Source organism: Lasioglossum baleicum, chromosome 12, assembly GCF_051020765.1.
Source record: "Lasioglossum baleicum chromosome 12, iyLasBale1, whole genome shotgun sequence".
Taxonomy (NCBI): domain Eukaryota; kingdom Metazoa; phylum Arthropoda; class Insecta; order Hymenoptera; family Halictidae; genus Lasioglossum; species Lasioglossum baleicum.
The window spans coordinates 10353220-10375862 of record NC_134940.1 but is presented as its reverse complement, the minus strand read 5'-3'; the positions used below and the strand labels follow the sequence as shown (position 1 = coordinate 10375862).

General features: G+C 41.5%; 2 protein-coding genes across 7 annotated transcripts in view; one reads left to right on the top strand and one right to left on the bottom strand.

Annotated features, from left to right (window-relative positions):
• Positions 1–18807, top strand: part of LOC143214080 (acetylcholinesterase) — a 110363-nt gene extending 91556 nt beyond the window's left edge. For all 5 annotated transcript variants that reach the window (XM_076434674.1, XM_076434675.1, XM_076434677.1 and 2 more), the window contains one exon: positions 1493–18807. In XM_076434674.1, the coding sequence (XP_076290789.1) occupies positions 1493–1647 (155 nt within the window). In that variant the 3' untranslated portion in view covers positions 1648–18807. The remainder of the gene's footprint in view (positions 1–1492) is intronic.
• LOC143214084 (RCC1 and BTB domain-containing protein 1-like) lies at positions 18661–22371 on the bottom strand. 2 transcript variants are annotated; one of them, XM_076434687.1, is made up of 10 exons: positions 22152–22371; positions 21844–22058; positions 21178–21333; positions 20846–21098; positions 20609–20736; positions 20254–20547; positions 19620–19744; positions 19373–19476; positions 19177–19307; positions 18661–19102 (listed from the first exon to the last, which is right to left on the bottom strand). In XM_076434687.1, exons 1-10 carry the CDS (start codon positions 22234–22236, stop codon positions 18962–18964), a joined length of 1632 nt encoding a protein of 543 aa, XP_076290802.1. In that variant the 5' UTR covers positions 22237–22371; the 3' UTR covers positions 18661–18961. The 2 variants fall into 2 exon arrangements, with proteins under 2 accessions (XP_076290802.1, XP_076290803.1); XM_076434688.1 differs by having other exon boundaries at positions 21023–21098.
• Between the last annotated feature and the right edge of the window lie 272 nt (positions 22372–22643).

Sequence of the window (22643 nt, the reverse complement as noted above, 5' to 3'; positions counted from 1 at the left end):
AATTGTTTAATTTGAAAGAATTCCACACTAGAACTACCGAGCACTAAACGCAATTGGCATACATTGCCCTATAATAATGACACAATTGCATTTATTTAGATTTCGTAGCAGTTTTGTTGAAATATGTACTTATTATTAACTATGTACTATTATTAAATATGTACTATATATTAATATCGTAAAGTTCACTAAAAAAATATCTGAGAAAAACATATTTACAATTGTAATATTTCTAAAAGAACAAATCAGGAGTAAGCCATCCGGTAATTCCAGTGTTAAAAGTATTCTTGTATTATTGTTGACTTGAATATCAAAAGCACCCCTTTTCTTCCTGGTAATCCAAAACTTTGACAGACTTCGTCCAGTTTCCGAGGCATATTATTTTAACTGTTTCGAAAATCTTCGTCCACAAAAGGTTAATTGAAATAGTGATGAATAGTTCCAGCATGAGACTTCCTTGAACAGGATATGTATTAATCGTGAGTCCGAATTCGTGGGTACGCGTGACGGTCGAGACCTATTAAAATGTTTCTAAAAGTCAGGCCATAGCGGTGAAAACAACTGGCAATGACAATCCTCTTTCAGCGAAGCTCGCTGGCTAGAGTCCTCGTGATGTATCCTTCAGAGCCGTTGAATAGCTGCTATTCATCCGTCTTCTGCTTCACTTAAAATTCGTTAACGCTACACACGCATGCGCCCGCACACTATGCTCCATGGTCCATTTTCCGAAAGAAGAGACCCGAGAGATACAATGATAGTCACAATAGCTATCCACCTCACTCCAGTAACCCACATAATACGAGTCTAGAGCTCAACTATAGCTGAAGCGTTTGCTGAGAGGTCGACGCTATTCTTTTCAGTTATTCTTATTTCGTTCATCTATTAAAATTCATATTGTGTCAGTACGGATTCAATGTTTAGCAGGTAGCTATTAATACCGCCATCTATTTGATAAATAACTACACGGTCCGAAAATCAATGTTCCATTTTTACCCTTGCTTGAAATTTCAAGATTCATTACGGTGCCCTCCTTTTCCGTGACAATCAATTAAACAATTGTATTCGAGTGTCTAGTTTCTTTCCCTGATCCCTCCACTATGAACCCTAGTCCTTTCTCTACTCAACTATATTTCTTTAAAGACGTGGGAAAAAATACATTTACGTATACAATTACTACAAAATAAATAGACGTTCAAACGGTTCTTCAATATTGACAGAGAATATAATTTTCTATCAATATCAGTCAATATTGATAGGACGCTTCAATACGCTCCTAGACGATTAATATTTCCATCAATATGGTCCTCCGTCAATACTAAAGCGAATATTGACAATATTATTGATCGTTTAGGGTACACTTTAGCCGAGCCAGAAACTTCTGCTCCATGGCTCTCGGGGGAAACTGAAAACGCTCCCGGAGCCAGAGAATTATTGCAAACTCGATCAATTCGTAGAACAGTATCTAACGCTTCCTTCTCCGTTTTTGTTCCAGCGAAACTGGATCGCTCCTCGAAGGAGACGTGCAGCGGCACGAGCGTGAACGGCGGCGCCCATCAGCTTCTGGTGCTGAGTCTGGCGGTTCTAGGCGTGCTGTTGAACCAGAGGATCGGCGTGCCACCGCTCTTCGACACCAGAGGCTTCGTCTAGCTCATGCGTCCGGTAGTCCGGACCGTCCTCGATCGTTGAGCGAGCCAAGGATCGGCAGGAACGCGAGACGAAGCAGCCCGGATCGGGGGACGCGCGCGGAACGGATGAGGACGCGAGAGAGCACGGACAAAGACAAACCACACACAGCAACACGAGGGTTGAGAGAGCGAAATGTGAGAGAGAGCGAGAGAGAGAGAGAGAAGCATAGAGAGAGAGGAAGAGAGTGAGTGAGAGAGAGAATGAGAGAGAGAGTGCTAGGAACAACCGCTCTTCAAGGGTCTCTGGGAACGGTGCAACAACGGCAACGAGTCGACGGTTACCGCTTGGCACGAACAGAGAGACCGAAAACCACGGGGAAGCAAGAGACGAACAAAATACGAAACAAAACACAAAAACCGAAACAGAACAAAAACAGACATATCAACGCGCTCGATCAAAAAAGAAAAAGAAATATATGAATGAGAGTGCGCTCGATCGGTCGCGCGGTCGACGAGTCTCCGCTTCGGTGCTGAAATGAGGATCCGCGCTGCGATCCACGAAACTAGAGATCCGGGATCGATCGGATCCGAGGGTCCGGTGACGCGCTAGAAAACTGTGCTGCTCTAGCCTGGACTCGAGAATCTCCCTGGACCGGCGCGTCGCTACAAGTGCTGACTTACGTTTTTCTTCGCCCCCTTGTTTTACTACATTCCCTTTCGTTTCTATCCGATCACTTTCTTCCGGCTACGTTCCTCCGGTTCCGACAGTGCGGTCCACGTGGCTCTGATCGACGAACGTGCCTCCTCCTCTACTGGATCCCCAAAGGTGACGTGATTTAGAGACACCATGTACAAGCGAATGTTGCCGGATAGGACGGGTATAGTGGTTTCCTGCATGCGGGAGGGACCTGGTGAGTAGACTGTGGGCGTTTATGCGAATTTCTGTCTTCTTCTTTGGCTTGGAGCTGATAAACAGAAATTCGGACGAAATTTTGGCGATAAAGATAAATTCGAAAATCATGTGTCACAATCACGCGATTTTCTGTCGCACAAACTCACTTTAACAGGCTGGAATTTTTCTAATTGTATGAACAATTGATAAATGGAGAAATTCGTAAATTGGAATAAAAGGAATAAAATTGGATAAATGGAGGAATTGATAAATAAAAGGAGAACAACTTTTCTCTAGAAACTTTCTGCCCACCCCTTTTCGGAACATAAAGAAATTTTCAAGGGTCGATTTCAACCCCTTAAAGTGAATTTGGGCTTCGAAAATAATCGCTTCAACCTCGGTATACTGGTAAATCGTGCCACTGATAGCAGGGATGGGCGAAATTCATATTAGAATGATTCTTTGTGAAGTTCACTGCGAGAAGAATTGTTATTGTTTGGAAAGTTGTGAATTTTCCAAAGAAACTCAGGAAAGAGATACAATTTCATCAATTTAAATTTTATTAATTTCAACGAACTGAAATTCGACAAGAAGATAACACGTTGCAGTTTTCATAAACTCATTGCTTTCTGTTGACTCGAGCTCAGACAGTGAACAGTTAAATGTATCAATAAACACACTGTAGCCACTTGAAAACAAATCCACAGAATTTCACTGTTACATTTTTTACTAGAATGTCGCTAAATCTTAGGAACATTGTTCTCTGAATATTCTTTTGAAGTATACAATGCGGCCAAGATAACTATTGGTGCACTTAACGGAAACACATTTATTTTTAACGAAATTGGTAAGCGTTCTTTTCTGTATTATAGAGGAGCTCCTAGATGTTACATATTTTATTTATTATGTTAATCGAGATTGATTGGTGCCCAACTCTGCTCGGTAGGCGGTGGTACAAAAATTATTAAATTTGGATCAGACAACTCGACAATGTCCTCTAGTGGTTAATCAACAGTGTCCCAGATCTGAACGTTAGGGCCCGAGAAGAATCGCTACAGGTCGAAAGAAATGATTATACTTGTTCCCAGCGAGGATAGTCGAAAGTTCCTCTGATCGATGTCGGTTCGAGAACACGGTCTTCCTGCTTGAGAAGCTTAATAGTTCGTAAGTCGCCGGGCACGTGATCCTTTTTAGGAAAACTCTGATTACACTGTGGAATTGAATACGCGTAAAAAATTCGATCAGACCGATACTTTCTATTGAATCTTGCATTCTTGAATTTTTCCGAGACTTTTATATACAAAATTCTACAGTTTAATCATGACAGAAACAATTTCATTTGTTCCACCTTGATGTAGATCGAGAAATGTCAGTCTCAAAGGCTCAAGAAAATAATTATTAACTGATTACACATCAGAGACGCATTTTTCCTAAAGCAAATATTCAGATTTCAATATTCATATCAAGATTGGATAAAAAGAAGTTCGAATAAAAAATATATATACGTTGAAACAAGACAAGCAAATAATTATCAATCGTCTAAAAATCTGAGAAGGATTTTTCCTGACTTCCAATCAGCAATTGGACACAAGATTAATTGAAAAGACAGTATTCAAATAAAATGAGCAACCTAACAAACGAAAGATTCTATAGGCCACATGATGGGTTTATTTTGTAAAATGAGCAGAATTAATCAGAGCTACTTCCACAATTTGGAAAACTTGATTTGCTAATTTTTGTGTTGGAGATAGGCGACTATCCGAAATGTTATGGTCGCCAGTATACACGAGAAAACCATCGTCGCTTCGTAATTTCGCTTATCTCTCATCTCCCCGACTTTTCCTATGGTATGCCGGCGCAAACTGCAATCTCCGAATCTTATCGCGATTTTTATAGTTTCTTCTTGGCCTCGTGTTACCCTCGAAATCGAATTTCAACGGCCGGTCGCTGCCGATAATGGATTAAATTTAATCGAAGCTTAATTCATCTCACGTGCACGCTACACTTTTACTCGGTGAAGGAAAACCGTTGGTTCGATGAGCGAATTCTCTTTCCTCGAATTAAGAACGAGTTATCATTCAATTCAATATTTTGCGGGTGATAAAAAACCTATGCCTCGACAATGCTTTTGCTCGTTGTTCTCTTCGTACAATTGCAAACGACGAGCAACGTATTTCGAGCGATCCGCGCGGTGTTACCGGATTATTCAAGCAAATAGTGGATTACTTATCTGGGATGCTTGAACCTCTAATCAGAATCGAATTAAAGCTTCCCCGACCTCGAGTGCGTTTGCTATTCTGACTGCCTCGCGTCAGCTATAGCTCGCGATCATTCGATTAACATTATACGTTCAAGCTGTGCTATTTGGATAATCAAATTCTTCCGTGCGGATTTTCAAAAAGATTAATAACTAGACTGCGGATTTTATATCTCTACGAGAAGAACGATGAAACGCAAAACAGAAAAATCGTCAGAAGAATATAAGGACGTAGACGTGTTAATTTTGAACAATTAAAATGATTAATAGTAGCCATACATTTTTATTCAACATTTACTTCGCATAAAGATTCGCAGTCTATGAACACCCTAACCTTACACACGTGTCTCTTCCGAATGTAATTTTAGAGCGCGTAACAAATTCTATAGAACTTGATCGAAACACGTTCGGGTACGCAGCTTATGACAATAAAATCGAAATGGTCGAACAGAGCAAACGAACTCTCAGAATTGCCAATTTTTAGACTTCCGGCAGCTTACCAAGAGAAGAATCTCGATTTTTCAAATGAATTGAAAGATGTCCGAGGAGGTTGTATTGAAGGTGTCTCTCTTCGAACTGTTGTTTAAAATTGTTTAAATATTCATAATTCTGTAGAAGACTATACGGTTATGCCCAGAACTGGGGAAAATAGTATTTTAAATAGTAAATAGTAAATAATCCTATTTATTTTTTTTAAAGTATGTGTACAACTTTGAAAAGAAAATATTTTATTTAATGCAGTAATTTTTGAAAATAAAATATTTTATTTGATGCAGTAATCTTTGAAAATAAAATAATTTATTTGAGGCAGTCATTTTTTTGAAAATAGTATTTTATTTGAAGAATATTGGAAATATTTGTATTTTGTCTTTATTTTCAATTTCAATTTTAAATATTATTGCTGAAAATAATGGTTCGAATTCAATACATTTATGGGTGTAAACCGCTTTTTAACAATAATATAGACTGTATATGGTTATGTTTATCTCAGAGTATTATAACAATGCAAAAAGTAAGATATTTTGTTTCGTGTTTCTGATTATTAAAATAGAAATATTTTATTTTGAGGATCAAATCGTTGAAATAGAAATATTTTATTTTGAGGTTCAGATTGTTAAAATAGAAATATTTTATTTTCGAAATTGTATATCTCATTTAAAATACTATTTTCTTTAAGCAAAATAAAATCCAAAATATTAAATAGTATTTGAAATATTTGTTTCGCCAAATAATGTCCACCTCTGTCGTTATGTTTGGGATAGTCTACGAAATCGTTCTTATAGCTTCCACTTTGACGTCATTGGAACGGTCGTTGAAATTTATGGCCCACTGAGGTGACACCAGCTCGGCCATACCCTAAAAAGGAGAAAAGGAAAATACAGAATTAGTACAGAATCTTCGAGACGTTTTTATGACAATGACGGTATTCGAAAGTTTCCCTTAATTTCGTTCTGTTGCAAAGCAAATCGACAAAAATCATTTTTGCAGAATTTCGAGACGGACATTTTCCGAAGCAAAGCCGGCTCGAGATCTCGTCGGACGCAAACGCGCGAGCATCCGCAGTCTAGGAGCATGCACTAGGCGAGTGCATGCAACTCTGCAGTCTAATTGCGGGGGTGCATCGCGGAGGGAGAGGGATCGAGGGGGTGTGGAAAGTTGCGCAGGCCAGTCGACGACCGGGAACGGGGTGATTAAATTATTGCGTTCCTCGTACCGAGGATCCTGCGGCATTTTTCCGTTTCAGAAGAGACGGCTAGCAGTTCGGGGGCGCACGTGGAATGTTTCAGGCTTGTAGCTATAGGAGGGGGAGGCTGGTGGTTTGCGGGGGGGGGGGTGGAGACCGATGTGGGTCACCGGATCGGGGGCTTTTATTTTATGGGCGGGATCGCCGCCGACCTGGACGTTATCGCGGGACGCACTCGTCCCCTGGATATATACCCAGGATAATTCGAGCCGGCCGGGCCGTTGGAAAATTTAATAAAACGACCGGCCATTATCCGCGCGCGTGTTCGTTATCCTCTATTTCCTAGACGTAGCCTCCGTTCCGGACTATCCGACGCGCCGGTGGTGGTCCTAAATCAGGATTTGTCACTTCAAAATCGACGTACAATCACTGGCAATAATATTGGCTGTTAACAAGACGATTATTTTTTTCAAATTGGACCACACATATTGGATTTTTTTTTAAAAGTTAGTTAGGATAATTAAGGTAGGAACATGATACAGGTTTGGCACTCCATATTCACCATTTTGCAGACCAAGTGCATTCTCTTGCAAATCAAATCCACCCTCTCGAAATTCAAAGTTTTATTGCGTGTAGGGTAATTTCGGGAGAGATGCAGCACATTTTGTTTTCTGCTTATAACAATGTTATTAAAATGAATTGAAAGTGTAGACAGGCATAGTTAAATTCTTTATTTAAATCTGTTTGATAAAATATAACGTTACATGAGTAAAACTTTTATGTTAATATATTAATATACTGTTTAAAAAAAGGTCGAAAAAGTGCATCTCTCCCTAGGGCCTGGGGTGAGATGCACTCCTAATTGGGGATAGATGCATTCCTTTATTTATAGCCTCTTCTCCCTACTTTTATCCTTTTTTTTCCTCTACCACACATGTTACATAAAGTAGTATACATTGTACATGTTTCATGGAGCGTGCACGAATACGGATTCAGTACTAGCAATAGTTTTTTGCGAGTATCTCGAAAACTAAAAGAGATCCCGCCTCATATATGAACAGAAAAAAGTTGTTCGAAATCTATAACAAATTTAAATTTCATCAAAATCGGAGAGGAGTACCTCTTTCGAAATAATTACCAGTACTAATTAAGTAATGTGTGCTGTTAACAAATAGTTTGTGAAACAACAAGTCTCAGTTCTAATTTATTGCTTTGTAATTAATTGAAACAGGGATGCTCCTAACGAAAACGACTGCCTAGTATACTTCCATAAATTACTGGTGCGTCTATCCCTAAATTGACGAAGAGACGCACCTATACAAAAACAAGAACCAGTACAAAAAATTTTGTCATAAACAAGATGAAAAATCGTAAAGGAGAAACCATTGTCACTACTCAAGTCGATACTGATAGTTAAAACCATACAAGAAGAACGTAATAATTTCGTCAGGAGTTTGGAGCACTAAGAAGTTTTTATGCTTCTGTTACACGTAAATGATGTGGTACACGTGTTCTTCGAAACGAGGTTATTTCCATAGGTTAATATGTACGATGTAAATGTCACGCAAAAAACAGGTAAAAATCGTCCAGTATCGCCACAATATAAACTGGTGCATCTCTCCCGAAATTACCCTAACAATGAGCAAATGTAAAATTCTTATTGAACAGTATACTGTAGACATAAAGTCATCTGTGATGGGTCTTCTATCGCTGCTTGAGGTAATTTCATGATGTACATCGTTATGACAATCTTAAATGAATAGCGTCCGCCAAATGTTCATAGTTTGAAGAATCAGGAGAAACTTCTTCAATAGTGTTCGTCAATGTTTGCACGTCGAGTGCGAAGTCAATAAGATTCGCGGAATTTCAAATCACGACAAAATGGTGTTGTGTTATTTCATTCTCGAGTCACCCTCGATAGAAAGGGCGAGTCTGGTCTGTGTAAGGGTTAATTTCTAGTGTAAAACCTGTAAAAGCCTGAGGAATTAGTTCTGCGCAAACTGCACCGGATGGAAGCCGTGTCGGCCGAAAACCAGGGCGGAAAATATTTAGTCGGCGATCAGTATCATCGGAGCATGGTCGAGAGGATCGGTCCGGTCGTCTGGTCGGCTTAAAACGCGGCGATCCGGTCGAATAGTCGATTCTTTTCGCGTTGCTCGCGAGAGGAGGATCCTGGCGGCGTTTAATCTGGCCTCGGTGATCGGTGGAGCGACTATCTGTACATACATAGAGAGCGAGAGAGAGGGAAAGGGAGTGAGAGAGGGAGGAAGGGGGGAGAAGGAGAGCGAGATAGATGCAGGGTAATGCGAGCCGCAATTCGATCTATATGCTCTGCGGCCGTCTATACGTGCGCATGTTTGTAATGCGGTGCAGCCACTGCAGAGTCGATTGCATTCGTCCAAATTGCGGAGACTTAAACGCCGTGGAGCCGAGCGAGACACGCGGCCCGGTCCGGCCGCGATATTATCGCCGCGAGGAAAACGATTATTCCATGGATCGACCATGGCTGCGACAGCCTCCGTCGAAACGATCCCAATGAAACCTGACAGCCGAAGCGAGTCTCGTCGAAACAGTCAAGATCGCGATCCACAAAGAAAACCCTATTCTAACAACTGTACTGGCATACGATCCTCTCTGTTCCTTGAACTCGACAATGCAACGATAGACTCTGGAGTTTCGCAGAATTCTGTCTGAATTTGCGGAGACCCGAGTTGATTGTATATTTCATCCCGGGCCCACAAATTCTTAGGACTTTCGAAGACTATTTTGCGAAAGCTCAACTAATGCATTTCTCTATTCTTGATTATTGAATTTCGTCTACCGAAAATTTTGGAAATCTTTCAAATGAAAAGGCAGTCTCTAGAGTCTCGCAGACTCCTATCAAAAACTACAAAGTACCATTTTTTGAAAGCTGATCCAAAGCATTTCTCTGTTCTCGATCCTTGAGTTTCGTTCTCAGTAATTTTAGGGGATGTTAGACTAGTAAAACAGACTGTACAATTTCACAGAATCCTGTCTGAACCCTGAATCCGTCGTTCCTGGAAAAATGACGAGGTGGCATATTCCAGCAGCTCGTCGAAAGCGATCGGGGCACTCGAATTTCGCGCGACCATATTGGCTACGGGGGCATCGATACGCGCGGCCCGTCCACGCTCGCCGATTAATTTTCGCTTGCACGCGTCGCTCCGTTCGGTAAATTGACGTAAATCAAGCCGGCCTCCTCGAGCCAATCCCGATAGAATTGCAAATCGCGTTCGCCGCGGCTGATTTGCTCCCGCTGATCGACCGGGCCTACGCAGCCTGAATACTCGATCACCTGTCCGTCGTCGATGGCTCGTCATAAAGGCGGTCGCGGGATCGAAAAGTTGCTTGGGGCTGCTCGAAACGGCCGACCGATCGATAGGCAAGGTGTCCCTCGATTCCTTCTGCCACACAAATCGAGCCTCCTCGATCGGAGCTTGCGAGGATGCAGTTTGTTCTCCTTATTCAACGTCAATCGATTGATTTACACGATCTTCATAACCTCAGGCAACCCCTATATTATCCTTTTAGCAATATGACCACTGAACACTGAACGTAATCAAGATGTATATTGCTGTGTAATAACAACAGGATTGGCTTTACTTACACTTCGTACGATTTACAAATCTAAACAGGTTATAATTTTCACTTCCAACAGCTTCGCTTTAACAATTGAGGTTGCTCATGGCATTACAGGAATCGCTAACGGTTAATTGCGAGGGCCACGAATTGATTTGTACAGTGAATAGTAGCTTGATTCGAATTTCATTAGGATTTGCAGGAATCGAGAAGTTCTTTTCTCACAATGACTAAATTGCATTGATCTTGGAGGACATTCTGGGGATAGTTCGATATTAAAGGTGTTAGAAAAACGGCGGCTATTCGAGATTTATCGGTAATGGGGTTCGCGGGTGTTGTGACTGCAGGCGACACGGATCGATTCGCTCTAAGCTTGCCCGCCGAATTCGGAGCGCGGACGTCATAAAGTTTTACGGCGACTGCAGGTGGCGACGCTGCGGGGGTGGTTTTTCCGCGTTGAAAACGGGACCGGTCTGCAGCACCGTGGCCGATCGAAACCAACACCGAAACGAGAGGAGACGGACCGGCATGGCAGAGCAGGACTCGTTCTCTCAAACGACGTTCTCCTACGTGAACTCCCCGTGCGCTCTATTTTCCTCGCGCGAGGCGGCTGCCGCATCGATTTTACGCCAGAATACGCTTCTATTCTTCCAGCCTGGCTGTGGACGAAGGTCGCGCCTTAATGTTTCAAGCCGCGGGTCGTCTTCCTTTAGGAACCCGCCTCGTCTCGGGGCTGTTGCCGCGTCAACACGACCCGGCCTGGTCACGTTCGCCGTCGCCCATTCCGCGAAATACTCCCGTTAAACGATCCTGCACTCTGCCAAAGCGGCCGATCAACTCTTCGCCTTGTAATTCAAACCAGCTATGGCCGATTGATAGACTTTTCATTTTCTAATTACAGCAGATCCTCGTACAACGCGGTTAAGAAACTATTCTGGCTCTCGAAGCCGTTTTTGCGCGAATTTTTGGGAATTTTTCATTTGGAAAAACTATCGAACCAATTCCATTGGGAACTTACATAGTATTTAACGATATTTGAAGCGCATGTACGATTTCTTCAAGAGAATTATCAAAATTACATGAGTTATACATATACTGGAAAATCAGAATACCTCTCAAGGGTCTACTCCTGCTCGATTATCTAAGAATGTGCTGTCTCCAAGAATCTTTTTGAAGATCGATGAATCAGTGCAAAATAACGTAACCCGTAACTACATTCTCCATTTTTTTCAGAACAAAATATTAAAAAATGACGTATTTATACGCTGTTTTTGTCCGATACTCCAAGTTCGCATCGATGCAGAATAAAATAATTTGTATAGCTCTGAAATCAATGTTGAATAGTTGTTATTACAGTTTATTATGACGAAAAATTATTCATTCACCGTGACGAAGGGAGAAACGTCTGCGGACATAGCCGGCGGCCATCTTTATCACGAATGTCTCTTCCACGAACGAAAGCTTCCAAAACAATTGAAGAGCCGCTTGGTCAGTGGAACTAATCGAGATCTCTCGCTTGACGAAAGAATTGCATTACTGGGAGACCGTTACACCCGCCATTTTGTTAATCGTCGCCTGCCACGTCGCGCGTCGGTCACACACTGTTAACCATCTATCTGTAAAAATTAATTTGGTTCATAATACAGTTGCTTGAACCGAACGTCGTTGGGATTTGTACGATCTAAAGGAGTTTAAGAAATGAGCCTTGTGATAAGCTTTAACTTTGCAATTTTGATTGCTATGTTTAAATTGCTTTGATTTCGTAGTACTTTTGTCGGCAACGTTTTAATCGTTGACGCGCGACGAGAATCGATAATAAAACGAGATCCGAACGCGATCAGAGCCGCGACGTCGTGCGCTGTTGACCGGAACGGGACAGCGTAGTTCGAGATCCGTAGATCAGTGATCCAGCGGGACGAACGATCCACGACGCGGGTGGGGGAAGACGGGATCGAAGGAAGGAAACGGGACGAGCCGGGATGATCGCCGCGCGATCGTCCGTTCCGACTTTCTTCCCATTTTTCTCAGGCTATGTTAGATTAAGATTAATCACTAACAATATCATAGTAACTATTACTGTAAGTAGAATGACAGCGCGAGCGCGCGGCCGCGAGCACGCGCCGAACGATCCGCGGCTAGATCTTCGTCGCGATCGAACGCTCTCTCTCGGACAAGCGAAACTTGTTCTTGTTCATTTAGCTTTGGACCTGCACAACAAAATTCCCCTGTCGAGAAAAATGACGTCTCGGAGACGTCGCGTGATACTCGAAGCTATTCGTCGCGCTTTTACAGCAAATTTCTTTCATCATTACTATTCCTCCGTATATCATTCGAACGCTTTTACCAAGCGAGAAACGACGCTCGGAGAAATCGATCGAGGAACTTCGGAATGAAATTCCAAGGCAAGGGGAACTGTAAATTAACAAATTGGACGAGTATCAGCTTCCATCGGGATTGAACATTTTCTTCGATTCTTCGGCTTTTCTTTCGTATACACGGATTTTGCAAATTAATCCTTTTTGTAGATCGTATTCACCTTCGTGCACTCGAAATTAACTCTTCAGCAGGTCTTATTCACCTGTTTGCAAATGAAATTCACGCTTTTCTGCAAGTCAAATTCACCTTTTTGTGAATGAAATTCTCATCATGCGGATGGCTCAGAAGTGAAGTAATACAGCGACATTCTGTCGTTTGTAAAAGTTAACACTTCAGCTCGTGTGACCGTGTTAACAGTCAGAGAAAAGGGTGAGTATTATCTACGAAAGGATTAATTTCGTCTGTGGAACGTTGTAATAGGTCGGTCGTGGCACTGTGCGACGTCGTGAAGGAAATGTCGCGCTCGTGCTCGTGCCCGTGCCGCGTTCAACTCACTGCGATGATTTCAATGCATTATGTATGATAATATTATACATACTATACATATAAACATATATAAATATATACATATTGTAGCGTGTATAGAGATATATACTATAGAGACGGTACCGTCGTACGTTTGTACATACTTTGTCACGTGCAACAATTGCGGCTCGCGAGAGAGGGTCGCGAAACGAAACGAAACGAAACGAGAAAGAAATGTTCCGCGAGCCCGTCGCCTCGGTTCGAATCGAATATAGCAAAACTTGCTATGTCAATATTATATTGAAAACTGCATCAGTTTCGTATGCGTAAAGTGAGAAAATATCATATAATATGGAAATATTTTAGGGCGAAGGAAATATTTTGTTTTCGAGTTCAAATAGTTCCGCGTGCAAAGAGTTAAAACAATTTACTAGAAGAGAGTCCCGAAGTCTCCGAATCTTACATTGTGTGCTACAACTTTAGATAGCAAAGTGTATAAAATCAATTGGACTATCTTGGAGTGAATTGCAAGATTGTGAGCGTCACGTATTATAGTAGCGAACGTGTTAATCGGAAACGAAACGAACTCTCGACACAACCCAACGAAAGAAAGGGCTCCGGAGTTATAGATTTGACGAGGAAAGATCACAGAACCGAATCAAGTCGATTGACGAACAGACGGGCTCGCGGGAGAAAGTCTTTCAAGCCATCAAGAGTCGGCTCGCTGTTTGTCTCTTCCTATCGGGGACGTCGTCGACTCGATCGCCAGAATATTAAGCGAAGAGTTCCCGACTGATACGATCCACCGTCAATCCGACTACCATCCGCGGACTTTCGCTGACAAACGCTGGGATCGGCAAAATTGGGTTCTGGAAAGGTAATGCTTCGATCTACGTTCTGGATCGGCCGGAAAAAAGTTCGTTCTCGCATCGTCCGCAGTTGATCTACCAACGATTCAGTTACTATGCGCGTTCCTTTGCTGACAAGTGCTGCGATCGGCAAAGTTGGGTTCCCAAAAGCTATCCCTTCCTCTTGTATCGGTCCTCCATCGCGATTTTATTTGAGCATGAAGAAATTTGCAAAGTTAGACTGTCGAAAACTAACCCTTCCTCTTGCTTCTTTTTGCGCTTCCTCCTTGATCGAACGTCTGCTCATACGTTGATTAATTTTCATCCGGTTCAGACTCGATCCAGTTCCCCGACGCCGCGCCACGCCGTCGATCTCGCGATCAGCACGTTGCTCGCACGGTACTTCGATGGCCGGGGAAAACTGGAAGAATGACGTCGGCTGGAACGTTTCCAGGAGGTCTGTCTGACTCTATTGATTTTTATTTCGTATCCTTTCGGCGTATGCAATGGGTATCGCCGCGGGCGGCCATCTTTTGTCGATACAGGCAGCCATCTTCGACTCTTCCGATCCCTTTGTTCGTTTAACTTTGACGTTTCCTCTTCTTTCGTGATCTCTGGTATTGTATAGATATAATACTGCAGCTTAATCCTCGAACATATCGTTTCGGAACAGAATTTGTTCTGGACGGTTCGCTTGAAAAAGAATACCAGGAATTCTGCAGCATCCCTTAAATTAAGTTACTTCAATTGATTTCATAATATTGTTGCCAACTTCTATCTCCTTGTTCCATTCGAGCCTTCGATGTAAAGACTAAGGACTGCGGTGATCTGGTACAGTCAATTTAAAATTTCGCTAAATTCAGTCCGTATATGTTTCGTGGCCTTTGAATGGATAAAATGCAAAAAAACGTGTGCTTCATTAATCGGAAGTCTATTAGAAGATTTCTGGTTAATTGAACTCGCGTTCAAAACACTTCCACTTTCCTCTGTGCAGTCTTCAACCTGATCAGCAATCTTGGGAACCCTTGAGAATTCGTCGATTTCACATTTTCCGGTCGCTGTAGCTTTCAAACAAAGAAGCCTATTCTTCCATGAAACTTTAACTTTGCGAAAAGTATAGTTTTTCCTCGTTGGCGAATCGGTATCGAGTAATGGATACTGTTTCCTATTAGTCGAAGACTCGGTGACGCCTCGCGGGCGGAGGCAGAAAGGAGGCGAGGTTGAAATCGGGATGCTAACGAGGGAAAACCGCGTCGGGAGCGAGAGCGTTCGGTGGATCGCGCGGCTGCCAACGAAATTCACGTATCCGGGACTTTGAGAACAGTCTCGGGACACATCAAATCAGCGAATCAAAAGTAGAAGTAGACGCGAACCCCTCGGGATCGACACAGAGTAGCCGGCAGAGGTTTCAGAACGATTTCCTAGAAGTCTGTACAAAGGACTCTAAACGATCCTCCACCGCGGCGCCAGGCGTCGCGGTGTATTCGAGCGAACGAACAAAACGCTACGCGAAATAGCAGAACGAAAACGGTGAAAAAAAACGACAAGAAAAAAAAACATGCGCACGTGCGGAAAACAAGGGCGAAAAAAAAATATGTAAGACACAGGAAGCGGAAGAAGCCTGCCATCGCATCGGTAGACAGGGCTTGAACACTGATTGCAATCGCGATTTCGGTTCTCGAAACGATTACGAACTACTTTCGTTCGGATCAACGGTTCTGTGAAGTACGATGCACACATTCCGTGATCGCTGCATTCTCGGTTTCATGCCGGTTCCAAAAAGGTTCCAGTGATCGATAGCATTCATTATCGCAGCTGCGGGTTGCTACAACGGTGCATATTTTGTACAAAATCATTCTCGAAAAGGGAGACACATTTATACATATCACTGATGTCTAACAAAACGTCGAACCAAATAATACAGCCACGTACTTTTCACACTCCCGCAAGCTACATTATTCAGGACAGTATGTTCAATAAATAGAACTTTGGGTTTCCTGTTTACAATTTTTGTTTCATTGTACATTACATTCGGTTGTTGCATACGAAATGTCGAATTTTAAACAGTAAACTTAAGCAAACATGAGTTTTCCTAAATAAATCGCATTCGTTAAAGTAAACACTGGATTAAGCCAGCGCGGGGCCCGTAGCAAATGTTATGACGAAAACCCTAGGCTTTGTCATAAGGCGCTCATTTATCGGCGCCTCTTCGATGAAGCGCCCGTGTGGGGCCCCTATTTGTATGGCGCGGGGCCCGTAGTATTTGCTACTTCTGCTACGGGGCTTAATCCGGCCCTGCTTGATTGTATTATGATAGAGATTGTGAATGTTCTAGCTTTTTCTACCATTACGGAATAGTGCGTTCATTTGCCATCACACTTCGATCAAAGATCGCGTAATGCTATCGTCAATGTGTTTATTGTTTCGCCCGTATAAAAAGCATACTCGACAATCAGATCGATTAACATTGAAATAAACTTCGTTCAAAAGTAAAACTGGACTATAAATAAACTAGTATATAATAAACCTGCAGGCTATAATAGTATTTCTCAATCAAAACGCTTCATTTTGGACATTTCATATGCAACAACCTAATGGTTACTATGAATTTAGGGTATAATAAGGTGATATATGTATACATGTACACGCTAAAGCCATAGGAACACAAGTCGGAATGGATGATAAGTGGAAACTTCGGTCTTTCGGAGTTGTTGCTCGGAACAGAGGTTCTTCTTAACTGTTTCGGTCGGAACCTTTGTATGACAGTTTTCAGTAGTCACGTTCGGAACCGTTTCAAGCCCTGTCGACAGGTTGCTTCTCGTTCGTCGAACCGCGAGCACAAAAATCGGACGCAACGAGAAAGAAAGAGGTCGTAAGAGAGAGAGAGAGAGAGAGAGAGAGAGAGAGAGAGAGAGAGAGAGAGAGAGAGAGAGAGAGAGAGTTCCGCGATTCTCACGGTACGACTATAACTGTGGCTCTATGTATGTAATTTAATGTACAATAATCGCAAACCGTCGGGACGTCGGTCCTCCGCGACCCATTGTTTAAGGTCGCCTCAAGGTCGTCACCCGAAAGAAAATGAACCCGCGAGACACGAGATTTCCAATCGTTAATCGCTCGACAGGACAATTGTAACGCGTGCAGATCCAAGAGAACGAAAACGAACAGTTTGGCCATCCTTCCGTTGCGAATGAGAAAATCGTTATTACACAATATCACTTCTATCCCTGGTAGAAAATATTCGATCGAAATCACGAATAAGACTGTCGAAAGGATTACACATGGCCGTATATCCAAAAAGAGAAATTATAATACTGTACATAGTACATAGGGGAAAGTTGCCAATATCGTACCACTTAAGAAATTCACGATTTCTTGAAAAAAAGTCTATATAGATCGAACGACAGGATGACACCTAGCTCCAATGTTCCAAGAAAACAATCGGTTTACAGTGACTTATTATTTGCTGGAAACAAAACAAATTCTTCTTCGGGGAGGACAAAATTAGCTTTTAACGGTAACTCTATGATGTTAAATGTAGGCTTATGTAGGTATTCGAAATCTTGTGCAGTATTCGTCGAAGCCGTACTTTGAACCCGTGTAAATATCGTGCACATACCCGCGTATACGTGTACATATCTCGTTTCAAGAAATCGCGAAAGCGCGTAGACGATTGGAAGACGTTTCGAATGAAGGTCCGCAGTGTACTGATCGCGAGACTAATGGGAAAAATTAATTATTGAACGTGACCGTCGAGGGGATCGCCGAAACGCGACGTTATGGAGATAATACCGTGCAGCGATCGTTCCTTAACCGTGGCCCGACTCACGAGACGCTCGGGAGCAGTGCGAAGCCGGTTTTTCTTCGTCGAACAGCGAAACACGACGTTGAGGGACGATTATTGCACACGGAGCGAATTCCAAGAAAAACGGATCGCGGCGACAATGGGGATAGAAGCGCAGGAGGGCCGACGGGTGCCGAGACTGGTAACAGAAACGATTTTAGCGAAAAGATCGTTGTTTTCTTTTCCTTTTCTCCTTCGTCGAGGACGAGAGAGATTATCTCGCCTTCTGTCAATGGGATTCACAGCGAGTCGCTGGAAAAGTAGCCCGCAGGCCTAAATACGCTCTAATTAACTCCGAAGAGAAAGAATGAAGTGCAGAGAGAGAGAGTACTAATTAATTAATTATCATAGCCGAATAGCTGATCGAGCTGTTCGATACGACCACATCTTCTACGCGGGGGGAGGGGGGCATCGATCGCGTTTCCCAGTTCCCTGTCGTATCGACCAGCGATTCTCGGTTCGAGTCAGCCGTTGAACGATCGCCCAACATCGTCCCCCTTGTTCTCTATCCGCGGAATCGTTTCGTGCGACACCATCTTGCTGAAAGACACGCCAACAACACCTTCCCCGAAACGGCAACCCAGCTTTCCCTCGTTAGTGTCGGGCTAGCCAAATACACCACGACACTCTATCGAGTAGTGGACACTATTTCCCAATTCCCATTGGCTGGCGATCCAACGACGTACTGCTCCCAAAAATCCACCGTTGACTGTCCCATGTGACGGTGGAGACGAAAATGGCACGCTAAGGTCAAACACGCTGTCCAGAGAGAAATATTGTTAGATAAACCATGCGATAGTGTGTGTAAAATTGATGCACTCTCTCTAACGAGGGAAAACACGAGCTCGCATGATTTCGAATCTACTACGAGTCCACGAAAAATCGTCTGGCCCTTTTCTCTTTAAATTAAAACATCAGAAATTCAGATCCATGCCGCGGACAGAGATTCCGGGGGACAGGGGAGTTCAAACTGCGGCGGCCGAAATAAAGACACATAACTACTTTCCAAACGGCAAATCGATTACCTTAATATTACCTACATAAATAAATAAATATATATATATAAATATATAAATATAAAATATAATGATTATTTATTAAATACCAATACTGAATACTATTAATAATCGGTAGCTACGTACATATTATACGAACAAAAAAATTTACTGCTTGTATATATTGAGATTATCGTAATAAAAATAATGTACGAATGACACATCCAACGAGTCTTCTTTATTTCTCCTTCTATCGAATGTCTTGTACCGTATAGGTATACGGACAACTTACGTACTAATGTGTTTTGTGAAGACATGGAATCTGTTGCGATATGGTAACGGTAGCATTCCACGAGTATCGCAACATCTTCAAATTCAGCTCTTGAAAGTCCCTTCATCTACAACTTCAATTATGAAGTCTCTCATTGTCTCTTTGGTTAGCTCAGAGAAACTCGTGGATTTACTAATTTCTGCCATGTGTTTCACGGCGAATCTGATGCAGCGGCTCTTTAACACCTAAGAACGTACAATGCTGTTGATATTCAATTGTATGCAAAGCAACGGATGTAACGCTGAAAATTCTCATATACCGGAATGTTGCATTGCACGCCTAAGCTGTAGAATAATGCCGTGTTGTCCGTTGAAATTCTGTGCATTAGTACGCCTGTGTAACTTGCTTTTAAATTATCTTCATCGCAAAAGTCCGCCAATTGTAACAACTCTAAAAAATAAAAAACAGAATATACAAATCGTGATAAACATTCTAAAGAGATGTTGACACCTGACCTAAAACGTTCTCTGTTGGCATTCTTGCATCAATTTCGTTGGTGTACAGAAACTTCAAGAATGCTCTGTATGCCACGTACGAGAACTCGCATATGCTTAAGACACTGGAAAGGAAACAATCATCAATGAAATTGAGTGTTGGCGTAGGCGTTTCCTCTGTTACACCCCTTCACACGATAGTTAAAATTACAGAAAAGAAAAGTAGAAATCATGATGTAAGTGGAAAACACTAAGTTGTGTGGTTCACCTGGTTTTGTTCTCCTTCCAATCTCCTTGAAACATTACATTAAAGTACTTGGAACTTGACTTTAATATAGGTTTGTGAACGTAAATTGGTTTTCCCTGCACTTCTATAGTGAGGTCACTAGTACTCTTCAACATACAGAAAAATTCTTACAATTATTCGATACTAAAATGATACTACATAGTTCTAAATCGGTGCTTAAAAAGTATTTTGGTAATTATAATAAAATAAGGAAACTGAAAAAATTGTCGATAAATATTGGGGCTACCTCCTATGCTCGCCAGAATATGGACAAATAGTCAAGACTATGTATTTTTCGCTCAGCTACACGATGCAATAAAAAACATGCATTTATCTATCAGAAAACACTGATAACCTTAATAACTCCGAAAAAAATGACCTTGGAGCACAAAATATTCTAGCCAGATATTGGTCGATTGCATGGTCCATTACATGAACATTACATAAGAAATTGTTTTTGCATCACAATAACCTGAAGAGATATTTAGGCGGCCTTACTAGAATGGACCACCCTGTATACTGTTCTCAGCTGCCTTAAGATATTTTCGTATACCGGTATGATACCGATATTTTACATTTTGGTAGAGGCCCCTGTTTACAGGGGGAGAGCAGATACCTTATCATCAAATGCTGCCCCTATATGATCCATTATATTCATTATTTCCACGTCACCCTCTTCCTTCTTTTCCTCATCGCCAACAACAAATGGCTGATGCATAGCTCTTGGTGATGCATATAATGCGAAAGCATCATGTATGCTATCTACTGGGATTAATGTTGGAATTGTGATGCTTTGTTCTAAACACTTTCCCCAGATAAAAATCTGATGATCCATTCCCATAGCTACACTTATATTAGCACAATTGGAGGCTCCCATGTCCAATACCTTCAGCAACCGTGGTAGCGCTATCTAAAAAAGATTTGTTAATTGAAACTCGTTAAGTCAATTGCATTGCATTGCATTGCTTTACCGGTGTCGAACTATTTTTTTTGTTGTCCAAGATAACGCCTAATTGCCCGAACGTGTTGTCACCCCAACTATAGAGAGTTCCTTTGTCGCTTAATGCCAAAGTATGATTGCAACCACAAACCACCTTCTCTACAAATACGTATATACTTTGTTAATAATCCATACAACTCGCGTTTGTTTCAAGAAATGCTTAAGAGACGCTTTGTCTTCATTTATCCTGACAATAAGTTGATACTACCTATTACAATTCCACTGAGGTATGTGACTTCACAAGCCGTGGTACGAATTTTAATGTCACCTAATCCTAACTGGCCTTCTGAATTAGAACCCCAACTGTACACATGTCCATTGCATGCAACTGCCATGCAGTGGTTGGCACCACAACTAATGCTACGAAACGGTACGTCAAGTCCACCTGTATTCACCCTAGAAGGTCCGGAAGATTGCATCCACGTTACTTGACCACTCTCAGTATCTCCCCAAACATATACCTGGATATAAGTAGACTCAATTTATTATTAAGAATAATGCTATTCTGTTATATTACTATTTTTTTACTGTAACTTATACATTTCCAGCATTTGTTAGTGCCATAGAATGATAATTTCCACAAGCGATGTCCACAGCAAAATTATCCTCTACGTTTAGCTCTATACCTTTTGGTATAGTATAGTGACAAGAACAATTCGATCTACTAGTGCATCTCCATGAACCCCATGAATACACCTACCAAATAAATTACCAGTAATCGTGCATAAAAGGTTACACCTCACCGATTTCGATGATCTATTAATATGTCATCAGGGTGAAGATTCTGAACAAATTTTTCCTGTATATGTAACCGCTACTCAATCTTTTTGAGATAGTTTTTGAGATATTCGCGAAAAACTGCAGGTACTACTATTTACATTGAATTTTGCCTATACGTGCACATCCATGGCATGCGTATGCGTCAGCATGGTACGACTGTTTGTCAACTGTATTTGCAAATATATCATGACTATTGTCGAAAATGATGATGAAGGATGGGTACATATTACGACATACGACTAAAATATCTTGAATACTATGGCTGAATGGCGGTTACATGTGTATGTAGGAAAAATTTGTTCAGAATGTTTAGTTTTACAACATATTTAAATTTTATCAAAATCGGTGAAGTGTAACCTTCTATGAACAATTACCAAATTATCTCATAAATATGTATACATATTTCTGCAAACAAACAGTACATACCTTTCCATTTTCTGTTAATACTAACATATAGGACCCCTTGGCATATGCCATCGTTTTAATTTTTTGTCCACATAGTGGTTCAATTCTTCTTGGACAAATAATACTTTGACCATTGCTCCAATCTATTTTATAACAATTACAATGATCACAATTATATCCTAAGGCATATATCATTTGATCCTTTGTAACAATTAGACAAGAGTTGCCCAAATCACCTGTTTAAATAGATTTAAGTAGTATCAAACTGTAAACATTTTCCACAGTATTGTAAAGTAAATTAAGAATAGCAATATATGTATAATACTTACCATATACTAGAACCATATAAATGTTCGATATAAACTTCGGCTCTAAAAAACTGAATATTGGCCAGTTCTTTAATTTTGGAGTCATGCTTATATCGTCGTTTATGTATTCCTAAAGTAAATAAATACGTCTTCCGAATTTCCGATTCCGAGCAGTGAATACTGGTGAATACTGAATAGTGATGCCAGCGTGTGCAACTTTTCTCGCGCATGCGCGGCGATTTCAGCCTGAGTAAAGTACGATTCTCGAGAAAATGTGGCACCTTGAGCGCCCCGCAGAATTTTAAGAAATTGATATGATTTGATTATGAAAAACGAATGTATGACAAGTGTACTTCTGTATATTGTGTGTGTTGTATTAAAATTTAATATGTATACACATATAACATATGGTCTACTGAACTCTTCCGAGATACTTTCTTAGCAGTACTAATTTCCCATTACATTCCCGACAAACATAGGACGTAAATATACGTTCCTAGCGAAACTCGCGCA

Coding starts and splice junctions, on each gene's coding strand:
- LOC143214084 (XM_076434687.1), bottom strand. CDS start 22,236: ATGACTCCAAAATTAAAGAACTGGCCAATATTCAGTTTTTTAGAGCCG. Junction 22,059..22,151: donor TTATATGGTTCTAGTATATG/GTAAGTATTATA, acceptor CTATTTAAACAG/GTGATTTGGGCAACTCTTGT. Junction 21,099..21,177: donor CACTAACAAATGCTGGAAAT/GTATAAGTTACA, acceptor ACTTATATCCAG/GTATATGTTTGGGGAGATAC.